Raw genomic sequence first — 22,599 nt, 5'->3', positions numbered from 1 at the left:
AAGATGCAACGGAGACAACAAGGAAACATCAGAGGAATTTATCGCATCAGCATTCCTACCCTTTGTACCAGGTACCAGCGAGATCCTTCGTCGAGTTTTAAGGCAACACAATATCAAATGCATTCTTAACTCTAAAGACACCCTAAGAAGCGCTTTGTCTAATCCAAAAGACAAAATAAACCTGGAAGAACAAAGCAATGTTGTTTACGAAACCCCGTGTAAAGATTGTGATGTAGTGTATATAGGCGAAACAAAAAGAAAGTTTAAGCAATGAGTACAAGAACATATGCGCGCAGTGAGAAACGGAGATGTGAAGAAAAACGAAATTGCGGACCACAGCTGGAGCAGAAGTCATCAGTTTAGTTGGGATGAGAAGAAAATCATTGACAGAGAATCCAGAACAACGGCCAGGAAGATTAAAGAAACCATCAACAGTTTAGAACGTAACAAACACATAAACAGCATCTCGTATCAACTTCCTGAGATTTGATTACCAGCCCTACAGAAAAAGTACTTACCTTACATCTAGGTCCGAAAATGAAAATACCGTAATTAACTTTAATTAAACCGAAATAATATCTTCAATAATATCGAAAATTTGCTAAATTTGCTAAAGTTTCTTCTCCTAAGGTAATGGCGTCAAATTTCGCTGTCAAATCACTTCTTCTATTTTGGTTACTTCCTATGTCAAGTTTCGTAGTCTTAGCTTAATCCTTCCATGAATTCTATGGTCTCCTTCGAAGATAAAGGTCTAAAATTCACGTACCTATCTCCCCTTTATATCCGGTTCTTTGTGATTCATTCTGAAGTCTCAAGTTCAAAATGAGTGAATCCAATATGGTTGTGGCGGTGAACTTTAAAATAAGCTGTCTTGTTAACATATTTTAACTAGGACTATACTCAAATTTGTTGCACTTGTAGGAGTATATTGAGAATGAGGTATTCCTGTGCTTTGGCTGACATCAACAATTATGTGCTAAGTTGTTACTTAAGATCTGGACTACACTTTGTGGTCAGTTTTATGTCTATTGAATTGAGGGGGAGACTGTAGCATTGAAAAAATGCCTATTCTAACAATAACCCATGGAATTGATATTTGATTAGCAGACCAAGTTTTTGTTAAGTTCGGAGTCTATTTTGAGTTCTCTCAAATATTCTTTTTCCAAAACAAGCCTCTTAACACAATCCGATATAAAAAACCCTCAACGTAGCAGCCACATATCTACAACATTTTTGAGGTCCCGATTGTGTCTGCTAAAACGGTTTCACTTTAGCCACGCTTTAGTAAGTTTTTAACGTGTGTTATTTCTGTTAATGTACGTAAAGTAATATGACTGCAAGTTTACTCTACAATGCAACGACATTAAAATGCGTGCATAGAGATGTGTTAATTCATGCAAAGACCATAATTTGGAATAAAGGTTTGCTAATACACGCTATGAGAAACTAAAATTTTATGCCTAAGAAAACTTTCCTATATGCTTAAAAGTTAACAAGGTAGAATAACTACTCTGTTATAATAATTATAATAATGATGTGAACATTCATTGCTGTTTCTAAAAATTACAAGGAGTTGGCAGTAGCGGGAAGGGTTAGAAGTGTTTATTTTGTACACTTTCCTGGAATTATTTTGAAAATGTGCAACATTTAGCGATCTCTATTTATAAGTCAATCAGAGTCCACACTCTATACAGCCAGTACTTGAGCTTAAATGCAGCAAATAATATCTTCTATTTGTGAAAAAACTTGATTATTTTTTATTTATTTATTCGATGTCAATTACGGGCAACACTGCACCTAAAATTAGTATTCCATTACGACTCTGGTTCAGTCTCAAAATATATTGGATCTTCAGTCAAGTTTGCAACGTCCGCATATTCTTTCTCGCATTCAAAGTATAATGGTTCCGAAGTCGCTCTATCTAGTGGTGTGTAGATTGCCCCTGTGGTAATTACTGGTGTTTCATACGGCGCATCACAGGATGAGTCACTCTAAAGAAACAGAAGTCAAGATTGAATTGCAGCTCTTAACGCTAAACATTATTAGTTTGCTTAGGTTGTATGATAGGCGCATGTACCGATTTCAAGTTACTGGATATTTTATGTTAAAATATTTAATAAATAAACATTTCGTTGTGTCTATAATTTGCAACATTAAATGACTTTTTTAATTTGTTCCCCCCAAAATGAAATGTGTACAGCTCTCCTATTCTGTCAACTTCATAGATTCTAAAATAAATCGACTTTGTTGCAGAATAGTATTGACACTTACATATAAATTTCTTTGCTTTGTTTCTAAAAAAAATTAAAACTGCATGATTAAAACCAGTCTAATAACATTAATCATTCAAAAAAAGAAATACAGAGGCTACCTGGATTAGAATCTATTGTGACATACAGATTATCAATAGTGTCATTAGCCATTGAAGCGTATACATTTCTGTTGTCATTTTCGTTGTCCACAGGTAACTGGCGTGGTTTACACAATTTCTATCAAATCAACAGAAGATGTTTAGATCGAAGTAAAGCTTTTTTATTAAATACGACTAAGGTAAGTTACCTTTAATTTTCCAGAGTATTTTCTCCAGACCAAAACACCCACTACGAGTATGATTATGAGTGCCACACACATCAAAATGATGGCTACAACACCCGTCTTACTTTTCTTATCATTTTCTGTAAAAGCATTTTCTTCTGTCTTCAAAGTCGATGAAGATAGTTTCTTTATTGTCGTCACTTTTTTTGTCGTTAAAGGTACAGTTGTGATCTTACTTTCAGCAGTTTTCATTGGTTCCTTTGTAGTGTATGGGTAGTTAGGCAATAGCCCTAAAAGATAAGGTTGAGGCATAAATCTACAAATAATTATACCTGTTATTAGAACTAAGTTATTTAAGGGCTAATAAAAATCATGGGTGGAGACTGGGGCAGGTGATCTGTTTATAAAGCTGAAAAAAATGGCATGCGGCTTATAGATTGCCGTCGTTAGCAACCTAGGGTTCTTAATAAACTGAAAAGTCCCGAAATATGAAGTAGATCTGGGGATATTGGGGAAACAATATCATTAAATATGCTAAAAAAATTTTGTACAAAACTATAATCTCATTATTAGTACACGTTTGACAATATTTCTTCGGAAGAATAAAATCTAGTTTTTATTGCTTATTGTTTGTTACTTATCCAGTCCAGTTGTCCTTCATAAGCTTTGACAGGTTTGCCCTAATGGGAAAAACTTAACACATTTATAGTACGTTATAACAGAAACAATATGGCGGCAATAAATTTTCGGGTATATTAACAGTACTTTATTATCAGAAGCTTGAAATACGACTGTATCATTATCTGCTTAAATTTTAAATACTCACGTTCTATAACGAGTTTTTTACATTCTGTTTAAACTTCTGATTAATATAGTTCCAATGAATAAAGGCCTAAAATTGCCTGAAAACCCGTTATTTCCCGATTTTCGGATAAAAACTTTTCAAGAAAAATGCACTGAATAATTGAAAAACATTGGGAAAATAATTATAAATACAAGTCGTTAGCCCGTGGATAAATCCACGGGTTCGGCCGCTCTTTTTATACAGCATTGCGTGCGTCTCGCTACGTGCGCAGTTAAGCTACCATTTTGCTCGACAGATAGACGAACAGACGTATACGGGTATTATAACATAGATTTAACCTGAAGTTAGGCACTACTAAGAAAATTTTCCGCGCTTTTTGATTAGTTACTTTCTATTATTCTTTGCTGACGTGGTCAAACTCAGGAAATCCTTTAACTTGCTCCATGTATTTAGCATATTTTTATTCATTAAATAGCTCACACATGAAAACATACATTAATTTTTTTGTGCTCATTGTTCGACATAAATTCAGGTTTTAAGAAAGTTATTGTATAAGAACGTCACTATTACTTAAATTGTTTACCTGGGATAACCTCTTTAGTTTTTATTAGTACTGCTATCAACGAGGGTCCTGCGAAGGAGGTTATAGTGCAATAAAAGCTTCCATTTGAGCTACGGATGTCGTGCTAACACAACAATCGCTTAACTAGACAACCGCCTAAGAAATCAATCGTCAATCAATCTGTATCACTAGGCTACCAGTCGGTATTGTGGATGTTATTTTCAAAGCAACATTAGCTAACTAAGCTAAGCGACAGGTTTGAGTGATGAAAAGCAACTTACAAGGTATGCTGCCGGATATCTTGAACAGAACACATCCACTTGCTTCCGGTGCTCTTTCACAACCGTTAATTACAACTTTAAAGAGTCGACCTTTCAAGTACTCTGGTGTGCTTGTCTGTACCTAAAAATTCTTATGAACATACCGATTTCTGCTTAACCGGAAGAAGATAAGAAAAAAATGCACAGGTAAATTATATCTACCTTCCATCCAAAATTCTTATGATGTGTAATAGATATATTTACAGCATTCTTCCATTTTGATGATGCCCATTGCTCATAGACAGTTGCTCTTAAACGACTTTTGCGATGACAGGTGATGTTAAGATGACCTAAGTTACCCGCACCTGACATCAATTTTATTCCGTTAGTAGGCGGCGAGAATGTCCACTTACAACCTAGAATGAACAGAAAGTTTAAGTTAGTTTGCATTAGCAACCAAATAACTCTCCCCCCCCCCCCCCCCACACACACACACACAAAAGTAACTAACCATTGAACCCCTCTTTTACAGATGTTATTCGCTTTATCAAAAAAAATGCGATGTTAGTAAAATCCTAGTGTTAAGAATACTGTTAAAGATCCAAATAAACACAATATCCAAAGGAACATTATTTGAATACCTAAATGCACTTACCTAAATTCCATCCAATACCTTCATAGCATCGAAAGACGCCGTCTTTATTTGCATAAAACGACTGGTAAGGATTACACAGACAGTTTCCTTTATGTTTTGTGTGTGTGCTGTAATATTTGCAATCTAAAGTTTCGTTTGAACTAAAATAATCATTTATACCACGATGCAGTCTGGCTTTTATCATTTTACCAAAGCTCAAATGCGACACGAACAGAATGCCGAGAAGATAATTTAAAAACATAATCTTCATTTTTTTTAAGTAAAGATTTCCAGTTAAGTAAAGAATCCAGTACCTTTTTTTCGTTTAAAAAATTACTTTGTCGTGCTTTTTTTTTTACATTTTTTGTCGCAGGAAGTATTTGTTCATATCGGTTTTATTTACTTCTTTGATTTTGATGTTACATTCTATACTAATCCTATGTTTGTTTTTTGTTTTTTTTGTTTGTATTTTCTTCTTAAGGAAACGTTACCTATGCTTTTGTTTACAAAGAGAAGTTTGTAAGCATGACCTCACTGAAATTTTTCATATAGATATTGCAAATATTAAGCCAATGACTTACTGAGATCAAGGATAAGGACAAAATTTTTAACAAAATAGAGGATTCATAGGTGAAGGCTAAAGCAAATTTACTTGATACTTAAAAGTCCAGCGTATATGATTCTAAGAGCAGTTACGTCTTATCAAATATTGGTTTTAGAGTATATACTTGCGATGTGACTGTAAATATTGGAACACAAGACAACATTGTGATAAATTGATACTTTGTGAGAAAGTTTATCGCGTGATATATTTGTTTTTTTATCGAGAAATGCTGTTAATCAGATGCCGCTTTAAAAAATCTGAAAACAAATCTTTTCCTTAAATATTTAGAAACTATGCCCACAGTTTTTCACAATTCCAGACTCCAGATTTACGCGACATATTAAGCCATGACATCACTGTCGAAACAAGTCTTTAATCTCGTAATCAATTGTGCACATATAATAGTTGTAAGTTGTAAGAGTAACAAATGTTAAAATGGCCACATAAAGTTTTCTAATATTAATAATATGAACATAATGTCCTCCAGCAATCATAGTTCTCCGAGATGAATGAAAATTCGTGTGAAGAAGAGAAAGCATCAAAGGCAATGAAATTTTATTACACCTATTAAACTTGTTGTTATGAACCCACATATTTTCGGCATGATGCCATGTTGCATAGTTCTTCAGCGCGCGTCACAGGCGTGGACTGATACCACAGTGAATACTGAGTAATTCTTCTTAACTATAAAAAAACAACGCAACCTCAGCGGTTAAGCTTTCTGCGTAGTTTGAGTAGTCTTGTCGTGTTTGAAAGAATTTTATTTATCACACTCAAAAGGTATCATTTTTCACAATTATTACACGGAAGTTCAAAAGCCCTCACTTGGGTGACTCTGCGAATAGTTTCAACAGTAAAAGGGGCGGAACACCATAATACTGATAGATAATTCTCACATTAATTTTGGTACGAAAGTGAGACGCAACTGTTGGAACATAAACGGGCTGGTACCGTTACAAAGTCAATGAAATGTAATTTTTGAAACTGTTTTCTATGCTTGACATTCCAGTAAAAAATAACTAATTCGTCTTAATTTTCGAATAAACCGCTACTCCAGTGGGCAAGCTGGTTGCGGTGTTTACCCAGTCTTGCCAGTTCCAAAGAATGTTATTTTTTGCAGTGTAACGGCCTCATTTATCACAATTATTACCCTACAGTTGAATGCAACTTCACTAAATCGCTAAATGTTGGAAAGAATGTGTGATGCAACAGTTAAAACACAAACTTAACAACGTTAAAACAGCAAATCCGTGAAACTTTGGTTTTTTTAACAACATCAACTACATTAAGTGAATTAATTTTTGCGAATGACGAGATTTGTAAGCTATTTCACAAAAAAAACAACATTAAAATTATTCTGCACAAGAATTAATTCACTTTACGAAATCAGTTGTCGTCTTACACTTAATTTGGGACCAAAGTTTTGAAAATTTGGCCTAAATCCACAATCCACACAAGTTATGCAAATAATTTTTACCCTTAAAGTAATACATTACTGGGGAATATGTCCCAGTGCTTTCTTATTTTAACGTTGTAAAATCTAAACATCGGATTAAGTACTAAGAAATGACGCGTCATTCTGTAATGCACAAGGTAAGTTTCCAAACAACTGCATTCTCCGCTTGAACAGAAAACAATTTTCACTATTTTTGCGTGGACTTATTTTCACGAATCGCAAGATTTAGAAAAATTCACGTTGACTTATTTTCGCGAATTAGCTCGTCGTAATATTTCGCGCGGGTAAATTTTCAAGAAGGAAGAATAACCAATAGAAGGAGGTAACAAAAACTTAACATTTTACTGTAAATCATTCGTTTATAAAACGTCGACAGTCTTTTTAACACGAACCATTCCCATGTAAAAAATTTGCGAATGAAATTCGAAGAATTCGCGTGGATTCATTTTTGTGAATGACAAGATTCGAAATATTTCGCATGGATTAATTTTTGCAAATGACAAGATTCGTAAGCTATTTCACAAAATAACAACACCTATTCAGAAAATATGTAGAGGAGACATACCTATGTACAAAAAGTTATGAAACCATAAATCATATTTCTTGTCTTAATGCAACGCTGCCATAAAAACAAAAACTTATGTTCTTTTTACATCAGCCATTTTATTGTGAATATTTTTCTTCTTAAGTGAAGAATTGCTTCCATTAACCTCAAACTTGAGAAAAAAATGCTACTCAACATTTTCCGCAAGGAGTATAAAAACCTTTAAATGTAGACTGGTTTCTTATAAAAAAAGAAAAGAAAAAAACGTGTGACAACAAGTGACGTAACGTAAGACGTAACTTGACAACAGAAATGTTCTGTTGAGTTGAATCTCTTCATAACAATTCAATATTACAACATCACGTTAAAAAGTTTTGTGATTCTTCAGCTGAAACAAACTCTCTTCAATTTCGTGTACACTAAAAAAAAGAAGTTTCACCTTTCAGAAATTCTTTGTTTGAAGAAACAGTGTAGAAATAACACAATGGCTTTGGCAAATGGCAAATACACTACGGTGTCTTCAACCTAATTTGTTCAGCCTCTTTTCAAAGACGTTTTAAAAAAATCTTTATTTTTAAAGAGAAATATTCCTTTAATATAGAATGAAACAAACATAAGGTAAATACCGAACTGTTGAGTTATATTTTTATTTATATCTATATTTATAAACAATTTCTATCAAGTTAAAGCGATAAACATTTGCGCGAATAAATGACTGGCCTAATATTTTAAAATTTCGCAAATTTGCTAAAACTACTTCTCACAAAATATAATTCTTTTTAATTACAAAAACTCACTTTTTATCTTCCGATTGAAGAGCATTATATAATTCTTTAACAGCGGTATCAGCAAGCTGGTTTTCTCTTTGAAACAACGTCCTAAATGAAATGGGAATGCTGATGTTTTACCGAGTGCACCATGCAGACTACCATGTAGCAAAACATGGTGTACTAATTTTCCTACATAAGAGTTCGTAAACCTTAATATAAGGGAGAGATGCACAATGACAGACATAGCAAGTGTTTAAAAAAACAGGCAAAGTCAAAAAAATATTTCCTCTAGGAAACTGATCCTAAATACAACGTACAGCGCAGTGTTCTCTGCATCTAGATACTGTCTCCAGATTGATTTGGGAGGTTTTTCCTCGGGCACACCTAAATCAAAGAAAGGGAGCTGTTATACAGTCGAAGAACGATACAAATAAAATATGTCAAGACATATTTTTTTATACCTTTTATAATTTTTAGTTTTTCCAAACGTTCCATCATTTTTGACAGCGTGTCTTCTTCATTTGTAACTAAAAAATACAAATATAATCAAAAAACATTTTATGTTTACATATCACCAAAACAACACTTCGACATTAAGTATATTTATACAGAAACCAATTTCAGATGCTAAATGCGATTTTAAAGTCAAAACATCAAATTATAAAAAAACGTATAATTCGGGAAACGTGTTTTACAAAATCAATTGTATAATTTTCGCGTTCACAATGCATGAAGCACTAAATTAACCGGCAGCCGGCCAACACCTATACACAGCTCAACACTTACTCTCATTCTTTTTCGCTTCACATGAAACTTTCCACATTCCTTCTTCAGTACTTAATACAGGATCTACCTACATCAAGAGATGTTTCTGTTAAAATTATTTTTTTCTTCTTTTGCATTCAGATACACAAACTAGATTCAATTACGATTGGGTTGAAGGCAGCGGTTGGACTGTTTAAACAATAAACTAAATACAAATTCATTGGGACATGTATTTAATAAGTAGTAGTCTTTTGTGCTGAAATGCCCAATAAAGATTTAGAAGTTTCCATTATTAGGTTGGTTATTATAATGAAACTTATTCTATTGCAAAGTCAGACATGTTTTAAATATTTGTAAAAATAACGTATTCGTCTCCTCCCTCACAACACACTAATAAGTTTTTCTTCTATCAATCTACACGTAGAAGAGTGCCATTTTCAATTAATTAGGTAAAAAATAATACCTTTCTTTCAAAATATTAACAAAATAGTACAAATTCTGGTACCTACATAGTATTTCATGGCATTTCTGAAGTTATCAGCCAATTCGTCATATCTCGACTGGATGACGTTCCTTAATAACAAAAGATTGTCCTATTCCAAGTATAACCCTTGTCAAATGATATTGTTTTTGTGCAAAAACGTTTTTGCGAATGATCATTATGTAAAGACCAGTTTGGCTAATTACACATACTTTTAGAATACACAAACTATTGGAATAAACCTATCCACCTTACTTATTGACGAAAACGAACTCGGAAACAAATCCAAATAATTTTATGAAGTTGTTAGTTAAGTAAGCTGATTCCCATGAGGACCATGTCACAGATAACTGTTTAATCTTTTGAATCATCAAAACATTGAAAGCTCAGCAAATCATCCCTTACTTTAGATTCCTAAAGACGACAAAACAAAGACACATACTTACATGTGGTTCTCTCGTTGTTTCTCCCCATCAGTGATCTGTTTCTTAACAGCAGACACGTCTTTCTGCAGCCCATCATTTAATCTTTGCATACTAAAAAACATTACGAAAACAATCTTAACTCAGATCTCAGACACCACCATTCATTATTTCAAAATAGTTTTTTTTCAACAGAAGAACAAAACAGAAATGCAAGCAAACAAAGTTATCTACATTCATATCAACAAAAAAATAGTAGATTATAATAAAAATTTCCAAATATAATGTCGTGCTTTATGTTAACTACCTATACGAGTTTGCAAAAATGAGCAATTCAACGATCTGATTTTCCTACACAACATTTTAACTGTCACGATGACTTAATAACTTATTGTTTAGAAAGTCCTTCGAGTTGATTAATTTGTGTGAGGTAAAAAAGAATATGCGAACGAGTGATTTCGACAAACACTTTATTTCGCGGATAGAGAGGAGTTTAACTTTTTGCGAATAATTATTTTTGTAAATAATTATTTTTATTTTCCACTTTTTTAATTTTCAACTACAAATACAAATGTATAATCAATCGACAGGCTTTATCAAATTCGAATAAGAACGACAAAAACAACTGAAATGTCCTCAAGCAGAATTATGTAAAAGTAACTGATATTAAAACAGACTGACTGAAGCGTTAAGCGTGTGTCAAATTTCTGATCATATCTAGCAATTTAAAGTTGATATTTTACTAACTCCCGCGATAACAAATGCGAAAATTAATCAACTTAGCTACATAATTGGCTACAGTATTGTATTCTCTCAACTACAACACTAATTCAAGACTGTATCAATCTACATCAACTACATCGACTACCCACTCATTCTCAATCATACTTATCTACATGAAGCTGTGTTTCTTGCACTTTCATTTTCGCTATGTTCACTGTTCCTGTGACATAAACAAAGATTTGTATAATTGCTGCACACACATCACAAAGTAAACAGAATGGACTAAATATTTTTGATTTTCAATTTAGGTTCTAAGTCAAATATTTTTTTGTGATAGGCTAATAATTCTTGTAAATTTTTATATGAAGTGCCCGCAAATCATATCTTGAGTGCCTACAAACTACTCATTCTAAACCATAAAATTGTTTGTAGTTTGTCTTGGTAGCTGTCTAAAACAACCAATATTTTCTTTAAATCTATGTAAAATACTTTATCCTTTATGCCTGCCTGGTAACTAGCACATTTATAAATAAATAAATAACAATATATATCCTACAACAATATATATCCTACGGCACTCGTGAATGACAGACTTCTCTAAAGTTAAAAGGGCTTATCCCAATTCCTAAAAGTGTCACAACTCATAATGTACAAAATTGTTTAAAAAAAACTCAATTAACAGTTAGGAAAGCCACAAAATTTACACCATGCACAACAAAGTTATGTCTTGTCAAAGAGGCCGCAGGTACTTTATGCCTTAACCTAGTGCTAATATGCGGAAGCTTCTCACAAATAGCATGTAAGAAAATTGGTCAGTTAAAATTTAACACGAAAAAACAAACAAAGTATTCTAAAGATTTATCAGTGTTCCTGTAATGTAATGCGATTTAATTATTATTAGGACCCAGTCTATAGGATAGTTAAACTTTTTGTTACGTTAATAATAAAGACAGGCGGTGTAAGAATTAAAAATAACAAAAAACTTACTTGACATATTTTCATTTTTTTGAGAGAGCAATAAATTTTTCCTAGACACTAAAAACGAATTATAAATAGTGACAACACCATTCACGAATTAAAAAACTCAAAACAAATGTCCTAAATATGACAAGCTTGGTATAAAAAGATACATAAAAAAACACATGAAAGTGGATAAACAATTTGTGAAATGAATACGTTTTCCACTGCGAATAATTATAACAATTACCTGTGTCCTGTTTAGATTCAAGATCTTTGCGTTTCATCCTTAGATGTTCCAGTTTATTTTCAAGTTTCTTCTTTTCTAAAAAATAAATAACTTAAATGAAATTGACGTTATTAGAAATATGAAGTGTGTTTTCAGCTTATCATGGATTTTTAATGTTTATATATTATCGTTTTATAGTAAATATTTAATGAAAATACTAATATAGTCTTCAAATATAGATATGTTACAAGTGAGATATTATTATGATCATAATTAAAAGAACTGAACTACTGTCTGAACTACTGTGGTGGGCAAGAATGCTACACACCAATTTTGTGCATATCTCTTAGATAGCAATTATGGGGCAGATAACTGTATGAAAGAAAGAGAATAATAGCGATCTTTTATTGAAGGGAACATAAAAAAAAAAAAGTACTTTTACCAACTTTCATATTAACCTTCTTTCCTCAGAAAATTATTTTTATGGCCTTTTAAATATCCTTTTCTTATTGAATTTCTTTTCTTGGAAAAATAATCAATCTTATTCCCGGGACTCTTCTACGTCTTTGATATTGTGTCGAAACGGCTCTGTAATAGCCCTGGTACAGGTTGATGATATATAATTTTGGATTGGATGTGTGTTTTGAATTCAAACAGCAAGTTGGCTAAGTTTGTTTGACTTTAAAACAAGGTGCGTGGAGAGAGAACAATAGTAGCCCCAAAAAAATCGCATAAATGCTAGAAGAAGAAATCTATCAGAGAATATTAGTTGTAATAATAAATGGACATAACTGGCTGGATCTAAGTTAAAAAATTTCAGGAAATAGTATCTTATTTGATGAGTGAGGTAGCATGTTTGTCAACCAGCCAGGTTATAATGTTCAGAAAGTGTAAAACTAGCACGTTGAGGTTGTGCATGACTTATATTTAACCCTATTTTTACTGGCATAATGTTTTTCCAGCTTTTCCGGATTGGATAAACATTCCACCTAATAACCTGAAACAGGTTTTATTTAAACCAATATGACTTATTTCAAGCATGAGAATTGCTTTTAATGTTTTCTGCACATGTACCTTTGCAAAGGTGTCTGTAGCTCATATGAGAGGTTTAAGCACTCAAGAACTGCCTTTGTGTTCCTTCCTTAAAACAATTGCCAAGAGAAATCCCATGAAACTAACGAGTTTACACAAATTTAAAAGAAAATATCTTTCTCTGGTATGTGATATACTATAGGTATAGCATCTGGCCTTAACGTGTTCTTGAAACTTTTGTATATTTTCCAGACCAGAGCTACTACAGAGCCATCCAATCCAAATATCATAAGCATAAAAGAAGCCTTTTGGGCCAAAATTGATTTGTAATGACATTTGCACATCCTTTTCGCCATTATTTTTAATAACATTTGCATATCATTTCTACAAAATAACACATTATTTCTTTGTCAATCTCTTTCCTTAGAAAATTATTTTTAACAACATTAACACATTCGTTTCCCATTAAATTTTAAATTAAAAAAAAAAAAAAAAATTTCATTTTAAAATTATTTTCTAATGTCTTTGCAACTTATTCCAAAAAAGAAGAAGGTCTATTCAAAAAATTAAACTGATTAACTTTCACATACAGATTTGAACTTGAAGCTTTATATTTGAGTAATTATTTGAGATGCATCTTAAAGTCACATTTTAAACCCACAATTGTTGTAAAGTCTCAAGGAAGTATCTTTCAGTTTACACTCTTTTTATATAAAGAAGTTTTATGGACATTAATAGCCTGGGACTTAATCTAATCAAAGAACATTACACTTATAAAATATATTCAGTTAAATGAAAAAGTAGAGGCTGTTATATATACAAATTATAAAAATGGTTAAATTTTAGGTATGTACAGTAGGTTTACCTACTTTGCTTTAGAAAATTTGAGATCATATTTTTTCCCAAGATTGTTTTTGGTAACATAACATTAGTAAGTATGTATATTTAATGCATATATTTACATTTAGTTCCAAGCCGTTTGGAAGTGAAAGGCTGTTATAATTGCGATGTTTTAAATTGTTTTCTTTAATAAATAATAATGTAGGCAAAAAAAATTTAAAACATTATAGAACTAGTCAGTAAAGCCCGTGGAAAAATCCACTATGGCAGAAGAACAATGGAAAAATAGGTTGCTTTAGTTTTTTTGCTGACGTCAGCAGTGCATATACAAAAAGAAAATTGGTGAAATTTAGTCATTCGTTGTCTGTAAGGTGTAGATGTTAAAACGTTGATCAAAATAATGTATAGTATTGTATGTTTTTGACAAACGCTTAAGGAGATATAAGGGCTTAAAAATTTTGCTGACGTCAGCAAAGTCCCTACCAAAAGTTCCAAAAAAAAATTCTTCACAAATTTGTACACCCATTGCACTCATCGTATAGATCTTGAAATGCTGATCAAGAAAATGTATAGGAACATGGACTTTTGACAAACAGTTGCAGAGATATTGGGGTTTGTAGGTTTTGTGATGACGTCATCAAACCGTCCATTCCGAAACGGATTCAGGGAGACTCAGGTTTGGGAAACTTACCCAAATTGGTCCCAGGTGGTCCCTAGTTACCCACGCAGGAGGTGACATCAGTTATTTCCATCCGTTTCCAAGTTATTTAGCCTTAAATTTAAAAGTGCAATGCAATGGCTTCCCTAATTTAATACACTTTCCTTTGACGTCAATATTGCTCTAACGTCAAAGTTTGCTAATTTACAGAACAAATTTATAGGCGATGTTTTATAGACTTTATCAAAGAAATTTTATCCACTTTGCAAAAGTCACAGACAGAAGCTCCATATTATTATAAGAGATAAATAAATAGGTTATAAAATGGGTGTATAAAATATAAATTATATTTACCTACCCTGTTGAAGTTCACGAAAGTGATTTGACAGCACAAAAGCATCAATGTTCCCATCTGCCATGTTAAAAATATTTCTAACCTCTAAAGGAGAATTCATGCAATAATTAAATGGTGCTAAACTAAAAATATAGCACATGTTAATTGGGGTTACAGAAGGAAAGTTGTGTTTCCATTGACTCCTAGTATAAGGCCAACCTAGTTCACTAGTGTTTTGTTATTCTGCATTATTAATATTACAATGTGTTAGTGACCTATGACTAATAGTCAACACTATATTAATTTAACTAAAACAATAGACTACTTTGAGCTTGTTACTTAAAGGCCATAGGTCCATACCACTAGCAGGGGAGTTTAAATATAGAGTAAAACACAGTAAGCCTATTGCTCTTCAACATTTAATGTACTAATTAGTTTAAGTTAAAGTACGACCTGGGGTTTTGAAGATATATATTGTGAAAATAAATATTGCAGAGTAAAGTGCTTTTACTCTGGTGAGTCCTCCCTGGGTCACAGAGAGAGAGAGAGCACAAGTTTTATTATTTGTTAACTGCTGGTTTCGGTCGTTGGTTGTTTCCTGTTTGAGTAAGTACGCCTCAATATCCTATATTAAATTAATGAAGCCATTACTGCACTTTGAGGCTAAATAACTTGGAAATGAGGTGGTGAAGTGAATGATTTTTCACCGCTTCGGTAACTAGGGACCACCTAGGACCAATTTGAGTAATTTTCCCAAATCTGGGTCCTCAAATCCATTTCGGAATGGACGGGTTGATGACGTCATCAGAAAACCTTCAAACCCTAATATATCTGCAATCGTTTGTCAAAATTACATGATCTGATGCATTTTCTTGATCAGCGTTTTAAGATCTATACAGTGAAGGCAAGAGATATACAAATTTCTAGAAAACGTTTTGGGGTCACTTTTGACGTCACCAAAATTTTAAACCCTTATATCTCATTAATCACTCATCAAAAGCACATGATGATGTACATTTTTATCAGCAATTAAAGCTCTACATAATAAAGGAAACATAAAAAAAAGTTTCTAATTTTTTTTTGTGGATGAATTGCTGACGTCATCAAAATTCAAATAACGCTTTTTTTCATTTTTATTTTGCCTCAGTGGATTTCTCCACAGGCTTTATCAACTATATATAATAAGCTAATACACATTTTTGAATTAGTGCAGCCATATTTAATTTTTCTGCAATTGATGCAAGTTAGACTTGCAGCACCCCGTTCTTGATAAGCATACAACTAAATAGAAGCGGTTCTTTTTAAAAGATTTACAGTATTCACATTCTTAATGTTAATGCATACATGTCTAGTTAAGCCACTTGTTACTCAACTAGGTGACATTAAGTATTTAAGAATAAAAATCATTATAAATCACAGAACAGCTTTTAAAGGAATATAGAGCGAAAAACTAAATTTTCTCAATTTATTAAAAATATAGGGTCCTTATGCTTTAAAGATAAATAAAAAGAACAAACAAAATGAAGTAAGTTCACTTGCATCATATATATTCGTCTTCTGCAAGAGGTCGTTGAAATCTGGTCAGATATCTGGACAACTTACGTAAGCAATTGTATAGAAAAAAGGGAGCTCCAGTAAAAACAGAACATTCTTTAAAGAAAAAAGTTTCAAATAAGTAAAATAAATTTTAAAATACATTTTTAGTAAATATATATAAGAAAAAGTGACTGGGTTTCAGTTTGAACCAGAATTTCAGGAGGATGAAGAGAACTCTGAGCCCAAAGAATAATCATATATTTCCCCGAAAGAAGCAAACCTGAGAGCTGTTACTGCGAAGGAAGATCGAAAAGCTATGGTCAACAGTTAGTGTGTGGGCAATGTGTCATGATGAACATGGTATTAGTAATCAATGAAATAAAAATTTCAAATTAGAAGGTAGTATATATACAATATAATACAATATACATATATTCTATTTTTTTCTAAAACCTCTAGAAATACAAAATATATAAATAGTGATAAATAGTTATTGCTGAAAATATTATCAATTAAAGATGGAGTTTGATTTTCTACCACCCTAGAAGGATGTTGAAGGGGAAGAAAGCTATAGCTACAGAGTAAAGTTAAAAAAATTAAGAAAGGAGCTAACTTTCTCAACTTTTTTTTGGCTAATTTCTTATGTTCCATATAAAAAAGAAAATTGTCAAAATTTAGTCTAGGATGCCAATACAACCACATATGTTTTTATTTGTTTTGTTCTCAATCCAAGTACTCTGGAACTGAACAGATTTAGCTTCGAGGTCATGTCTTGTAAAAGGTTTGTAAAGACTATTAACAAAAATGAGTGTACCACATTTAGCTTTGTTTGTTGGGTAGCTAGCTTTGTTGTTTCAAATAATGAAATATCAAATGTGGTGGATGATGCATTATTATATATACCTGAATACAGTATAAGTGACACATAACCTACTTTCTTGTTATGCAATAACTTCATTGCCTGCAAAGCTATGATATCAGAAATTGAAACAACATTCTTAAATCATGGTCACATAACAAAGACTATCCATTGCAACCTAAGAACCATTGCAATATTTCTTAAAATTGTTTGGGGAAACTTCAGTTTTTAGTAGCTTAATGTAATTAGGTTACAAATTGGTTTAGTAGGTAGCTAGCCTATGGCCTAGTTAACTGAGCTTTCTTTGAGGACATCTAATTCAGTTCCACCTTAACTATTCTGATTTCATGGTGGAAAGAACAATTATGCGCTTAGGTAAAGCTAGCCGTACCTAACAGCCGTACCTAAGCCGTACCTTAGCCGTACGTAACTACACTTTTCTTTTTAAGGTGAGGTAATGTATTTTAATGGAAAAAACTGAGCTAATCGTAGTGGTAAATTTGTTGTGTCACTGAATTTCTGTTTCTCAATCACAATGAACCCGCAAAATACGAAAAAATGTTAACGAAACATCTTGCTCTTATAGAAACCAAACGGGGGAGAGCGCGGGAAGGTGATTCCCAAATCGACAAATTAAGTACGGCTGGCAATAAAAAGGTGGTTAGTACGAGCGGTGAACTTCAATGCGACTTATCAAGTAAAGTAAAATAAAGGGGATAGGTAAGGAAAAGAGAGGAAAAATATGAAAATTATAAGACAACATATATTTTACGGTTGGGTCCTATCATATAAGAAACAACTTTAAAGGCTAAAATATGTACAATAAAAACGAAATTAAGTTAAGTACGGCTAGCTAAAATAAGGTACGGCTGGACCATATTAAGGTACGGCTAGGTCCTATCGTATAAGAAACATCTTCAAATGCTAAAATTGTTCCATAAAAACGAAATTAGGTTAGGTACGGCTAGCTAAAATAAGGTACGGCTGGAAAATATTAAGGTACGGCTGGGTCCTATCGTATAAGAAACATCTTCAAATGCTACAAATGTTCCATAAAAACGAAATTAGGTTAGGTACGGCTAGCTAAAATAAGGTACGGCTGGACCATATTAAGGTACGGCTAGGTCCTATCGTATAAGAAACATCTTCAAATGCTAAAATTGTTCCATAAAAACGAAATTAGGTTAGGTACGGCTAGCTAAAATAAGGTACGGCTGGACCATATTAAGGTACGGCTAGGTCCTATCGTATAAGAAACATCTTCAAATGCTACAAATGTTCCATAAAAACGAAATTAGGTTAGGTACGGCTAGCTAAAATAAGGTACGGCTGGAAAATATTAAGGTACGGCTGGGTCCTATCGTATAAGAAACATCTTCAAATGCTACAAATGTTGCACAACAGTAAGAACGTATAAAGGACGCTGCAGAACATAATAATAAATTTCAAAACATGCTTACATATATTTTAAGAAAGTTGATATGAAATATCATTTTGCAAAAGACGTTGCATGTCTTTAACTACTTTGTTTGTTGCAATCTCCTTTACAAAAAGTGTTTCGTCTGATTCAACAAGGCACGAAAAATGCGAGCTGGGATGGCTGTCCAGCGTGATCAGCTTTAAGTATGAGAAACGGGACTCTAAAAAGGCTTTAATCTGTCGTAAACAACCATCCGTATTCTCCAAATCGATTGCAATCAAACATTGAGCTACCAAAAGCAATTGCCGAAACTTATATGGATAAGTCAGGATGTTTCTCTTGTTCAGAAGACCGAATAGTACTTCGCAACAAATAGCATGTGTTTGATGAGATTGAGATGTTTCATTTTCCGATTTTTTCAATTTAACAATAGAAAATGTATCTTTTGGATAGATCCCTGTCCTTTGTAAATAAAGAACATTTGCAAAATGAATAAGTTTTACAAATGTCACACCTGAAATAGAAAATAAGAAGAAATTATATTTATGCTTTTCAAAAAACATCTGCTACTGCTTTAAATCATTTTACTAGAACGAACGTGTACGCATGTAAAGCCGTAAAACAACATAATGCATTTCTAGGTTAAAATTTAGAACAAGTTAAGAACAGTATCTTAGTAGGTAAGAACATTTGTCACAAAAATCAAAGAACCTGTGTTACCTGTTTCCTGACTTTAAAGAACGCTTCAAGAACACTTTTAGCCTTATAACCTCATTACATTTAAAAAGTTTAAAAACGCTACAAAATAGCAGTGAAGTAACAATAAAACTAACTTGAATTCAAAAACGTTTCATTGCCAATATTGTAAAATTTGACTTCGTTGATATCAATTAAAAGAACACCATATGGAAGTACAAGGAACACCAAGTCAGTCCTTAAGCTTTTCTTATCTTTTATTGCTGTCTTCGCCAACATCGATTCTAAGCTCTGGTTATCGAAATCAGTTGGTGAATTAAAAGCAAGAACGCAGCAAAATGACCCACGATGCCAGCATAATGTTGCATAATGTTGGCGAGAACAAATTTAAAACCTTGTCTTCATGAACTTGCTTTTCGATAACAGCTTTTTTTGTGTAGTACAATTGCGTGTAATGTTTTTTAAATGGAGAATCATCTGCCATTATGTATGACTGTTCCTCGGTCCCAACTTCTCGCTGCTTTTTCTTATCAGAATCAAAATCTCCGCATTCTCCTTCAATAAGGACAACTCATAACACGGGCTGACCACATTTGACAACATACCGAAAATACCAGGCGTGATTTTGCATGTTTAAACTAGTATGCCAAGAAGTGTACTTCATCTGAGCATAAAATATTTTTTAGGTGTTGAAAATAGAAAATAGTAGTGTATATTTTGCTCTTGTAATAGAAAAAAAGAGTGTGTGAGGAATGAAGTGACAGTTTTTTTTGTAATAACCACCTAGACTTGGATTCTCTTGGTTATTATTTTTCATCTTATTTGTTAATGTGTTAGCGCATTCTCATTTTAATTCTGTCAAGAAATATTTCTTTATGTTTGTTGGTTGTTTTTAGAAAAATCAGTAAAATTTTGCCCTTGAGTATAGTTGTTATTTCGTTCTTATTTGTCAATAATTTTTAACCTTATTGTTCTTATAAAAAATTGTTTTTATAATAAGTGTATATGCTGAATTAAATCAGGACACAGTTAACACAATCAAAATTAAAAATCAAAAACCTTTACTCACATATTGTTTCGCGGCTTTATTAGGTTCTTCCTTTTTCTTATCGTTTTCCATCATTAAAATAACGTGCACTCATAAACAACAACGAATATTAAAATTTTTTAAAAGTTCTTTTGTTTTAAATAAAAAGTTTACATCTCTTCCATTAACAATAACATCCAACGAATAAAAACGCGTGTGTCCTTCAACTGGCGAAAACGTTAATTCTACTCCTTATTCAGACATTCACTGTCTATACCTCAGTTAGACAGAAGATTTACCGCATCACTTTCAAAGTAGCATTTTTTTATTTTCCTGTGCAGAAAACAATGTGGAGCCAACCTAGTAGAGCATATTGCATACAATTTTTTTCTTAACCTCGCCCGCACTTTACTTTCCAGTAAACTCTACTTCTTCTACGTACTTATTGTTTTTCGTTTATATTAATTTTTTTTTAGCATTTGAAGTTGTTTCTTATATAATAAAATCCAGCCTTACCTTAATATGGTCCAGCCGTACCTTATTTTAGCTAGCCGTACCTAACTTAATTTCGTTTTTATTGAACGTTTTTAGCATTTGAAGTTGTTTCTTATATGATAGGTCCCAGCCGTACCTTAATATTGTCCAGCCGTACCTTATTTTGGTTAGCCGTACCTAACATAATTTCGTTTTTATTGAACATTTGTAGCATGTGAAGTTTTTTCTTATATGATAGGACCCAGCCGTACCTTAATATTTTCCAGCCGTACCTTATTTTGGTTAGCCGTACCTAACTTAATTTTGTTTTTATTGAACGTTTTTAGCTTTTAAAGTTGTTTCTTATATGATAGGACCCAGCCGTACCTTAATATGGTCCAGCCGTACCTTATTTTGGCTAGCCGTACCTAACATAATTTCGTTTTTATTGAACATTTGTAGCATTTGAAGTTTTTTCTTATATGATAGGACCCAGCCGTACCTTAATATTTTCCAGCCGTACCTTATTTTGGCTACCCGTACCTAACATAATTTCGTTTTTATTGAACGTTTTTAGCATTTGAAATTGTTTCTTATATGATAAGACCCAGCCGTACCTTAATATTATCTAGCCGTACCTTATTTTGGCAACCGTATTTAAATTTAGCCAGCTGTAGTCACTTTTAGCGCTAGCTCTAATATTGTCCGCAGCGTAATAATGTTCAATCTTACTTTACTAATGTTTTTCATACATTCAATTTTAAAAATCTCTTTTGTATTTGTATCAAAATCATTTTATAAAAATTATAATACATGTAAGATATATTATTATCGGTGTTTCATCATTGAGGATTCCCTGGGGGTTACTGGGGCTCGACGATGGAGTGCTCCATTTTGCATCTTTTTTATCGGCATAGATATTCACCTAAAAGACGAAATAAAAGTTAGACAATTTAACTTTGATATACATTAACTACTAATTTTAAGCTTAGAAGCAAGTGGTCTTACACAGAGCTGCTAATTACGAATTTTCTTAAGTACGGCTAAGGTACGGCTAAGGTGCGGCTGTTAGGTACGGCTAGCTTTACTTAACCCAATTATGCTAGGTCTCCTGGCTAGCTAGCCTACCATACCATGGCGCCTAACTAGTCCACTGTAGGTGTTTACCCTGACCTGACTGTCTGGCTAGCTACATGGATTTTGGCAGCACTATACAGAAACACATATTTTTGCAGAAATTTGATCATAATAACAAAAACAGATCCAGATAAAGAAAAAAAATGACCTGCATTTAAAAATTCCCCGCTTCGTGTGTATTAAAGCCCAGTTGTTCCGATTATGTATTCCGTAATTCCTTGTTATCGTGACAATTTTTTAACGAAGCTACCGTAATCCGAACAAGCGTCCTTGGCGCTTATTAATTTTTTGATTTTTTGCATGGGCGCTTAATCAAATGGGGGCGCTTAAAAAATGCTGGGCGCTTATAAATTTTTCCTAATTTTGTACAAATTAAACACAACGGTAATTTACAATTTTGTTTTTTTTTTATGAAAAATAAAACTGAACAAAAGATGTAACAAGATAAACTTTAGTCTTTTAGGGTTCTCCAATATAAGAAAGTAAAATTTTCAAATAAACGCCTAGTTTCTCAAGGTAGTTTTCGATTGAGCGCCCCGATTTATCAGGTGAGCGCTTATATGAGTCCCCCCCCCCTCATATAAGCGCTCAATAAGTGTTTAGTGTCAATAAGTGCTTAATAAGTGTTGGGTGCTTAAAGCTACGGGGACACGGCAACAATTTTTCCGGATCAGCGACAATCAACGAGCGAAGCGATTGCTGTAACAGCTGGGGTCCAGGGGGCGCTCTCTGCCTTGGTGGGTCCAGCAAAGCCCCTGGAAGTCAACGCATTTTTAGAGTCATAAACCACGTAAAACGGCTACACCGTGGACTTCAGGAAAGCTTGATAACATCAAACT

General features: G+C 33.0%; 2 protein-coding genes across 6 annotated transcripts; both read right to left on the bottom strand.

Moving 5' to 3' along the window:
- Window positions 1–1,615: 1,615 nt before the first annotated feature.
- Window positions 1,616–6,527, bottom strand: LOC130641046 (uncharacterized). The gene is made up of 7 exons (XM_057447681.1): window positions 4,818–6,527; window positions 4,385–4,578; window positions 4,184–4,304; window positions 2,560–2,825; window positions 2,372–2,489; window positions 2,272–2,294; window positions 1,616–1,991 (listed from the first exon to the last, which is right to left on the bottom strand). Exons 1-7 carry the CDS (start codon window positions 5,065–5,067, stop codon window positions 1,815–1,817), a joined length of 1,149 nt encoding a protein of 382 aa, XP_057303664.1. The 5' UTR covers window positions 5,068–6,527; the 3' UTR covers window positions 1,616–1,814.
- A 1,164-nt stretch (window positions 6,528–7,691) lies between these two features.
- LOC130641047 (uncharacterized) lies at window positions 7,692–22,101 on the bottom strand. Of its 5 annotated transcripts, none has more exons than XM_057447687.1 (11): window positions 21,909–22,101; window positions 14,636–14,716; window positions 11,769–11,843; window positions 11,549–11,596; window positions 9,859–9,952; window positions 9,445–9,508; window positions 8,957–9,023; window positions 8,632–8,697; window positions 8,488–8,554; window positions 8,198–8,278; window positions 7,692–7,819 (listed from the first exon to the last, which is right to left on the bottom strand). In XM_057447687.1, exons 5-11 carry the CDS (start codon window positions 9,936–9,938, stop codon window positions 7,765–7,767), a joined length of 480 nt encoding a protein of 159 aa, XP_057303670.1. In that variant the 5' UTR covers window positions 9,939–9,952; window positions 11,549–11,596; window positions 11,769–11,843; window positions 14,636–14,716; window positions 21,909–22,101; the 3' UTR covers window positions 7,692–7,764. The 5 variants fall into 5 exon arrangements, with proteins under 5 accessions (XP_057303670.1, XP_057303666.1, XP_057303668.1 ...); XM_057447683.1 differs by having other exon boundaries at window positions 9,863–9,952; window positions 21,909–22,095; XM_057447685.1 differs by lacking the exon at window positions 21,909–22,101 and having other exon boundaries at window positions 9,863–9,952; window positions 14,632–14,802.
- Between the last annotated feature and the right edge of the window lie 498 nt (window positions 22,102–22,599).

Source organism: Hydractinia symbiolongicarpus, chromosome 4 (assembly GCF_029227915.1).
Source record: "Hydractinia symbiolongicarpus strain clone_291-10 chromosome 4, HSymV2.1, whole genome shotgun sequence".
NCBI lineage: Eukaryota > Metazoa > Cnidaria > Hydrozoa > Anthoathecata > Hydractiniidae > Hydractinia > Hydractinia symbiolongicarpus.
The sequence above is the reverse complement of the archived record's forward strand: the minus strand, read 5'-3'. Positions and strand labels throughout refer to the sequence as shown.

What these genes read in the sequence shown, in the direction of transcription:
- LOC130641046 (XM_057447681.1), bottom strand. Translation starts at nt 5,067, where the DNA reads ATGAAGATTATGTTTTTAAATTATCTTCTCGGCATTCTGTTCGTGTCG. An exon ending in ATAAGAATTTTGGATGGAAG is followed by an intron (nt 4,305 to 4,384) that starts GTAGATATAATT and finishes AAGAATTTTTAG; the next exon opens with GTACAGACAAGCACACCAGA. An exon ending in AATACTCTGGAAAATTAAAG is followed by an intron (nt 2,490 to 2,559) that starts GTAACTTACCTT and finishes TTGATTTGATAG; the next exon opens with AAATTGTGTAAACCACGCCA.
- LOC130641047 (XM_057447683.1), bottom strand. Translation starts at nt 9,951, where the DNA reads ATGCAAAGATTAAATGATGGGCTGCAGAAAGACGTGTCTGCTGTTAAG. An exon ending in TGAAGCGAAAAAGAATGAGA is followed by an intron (nt 8,698 to 8,956) that starts GTAAGTGTTGAG and finishes TGTATTTTTTAG; the next exon opens with TTACAAATGAAGAAGACACG. An exon ending in AAAACTAAAAATTATAAAAG is followed by an intron (nt 8,555 to 8,631) that starts GTATAAAAAAAT and finishes TCTTTGATTTAG; the next exon opens with GTGTGCCCGAGGAAAAACCT.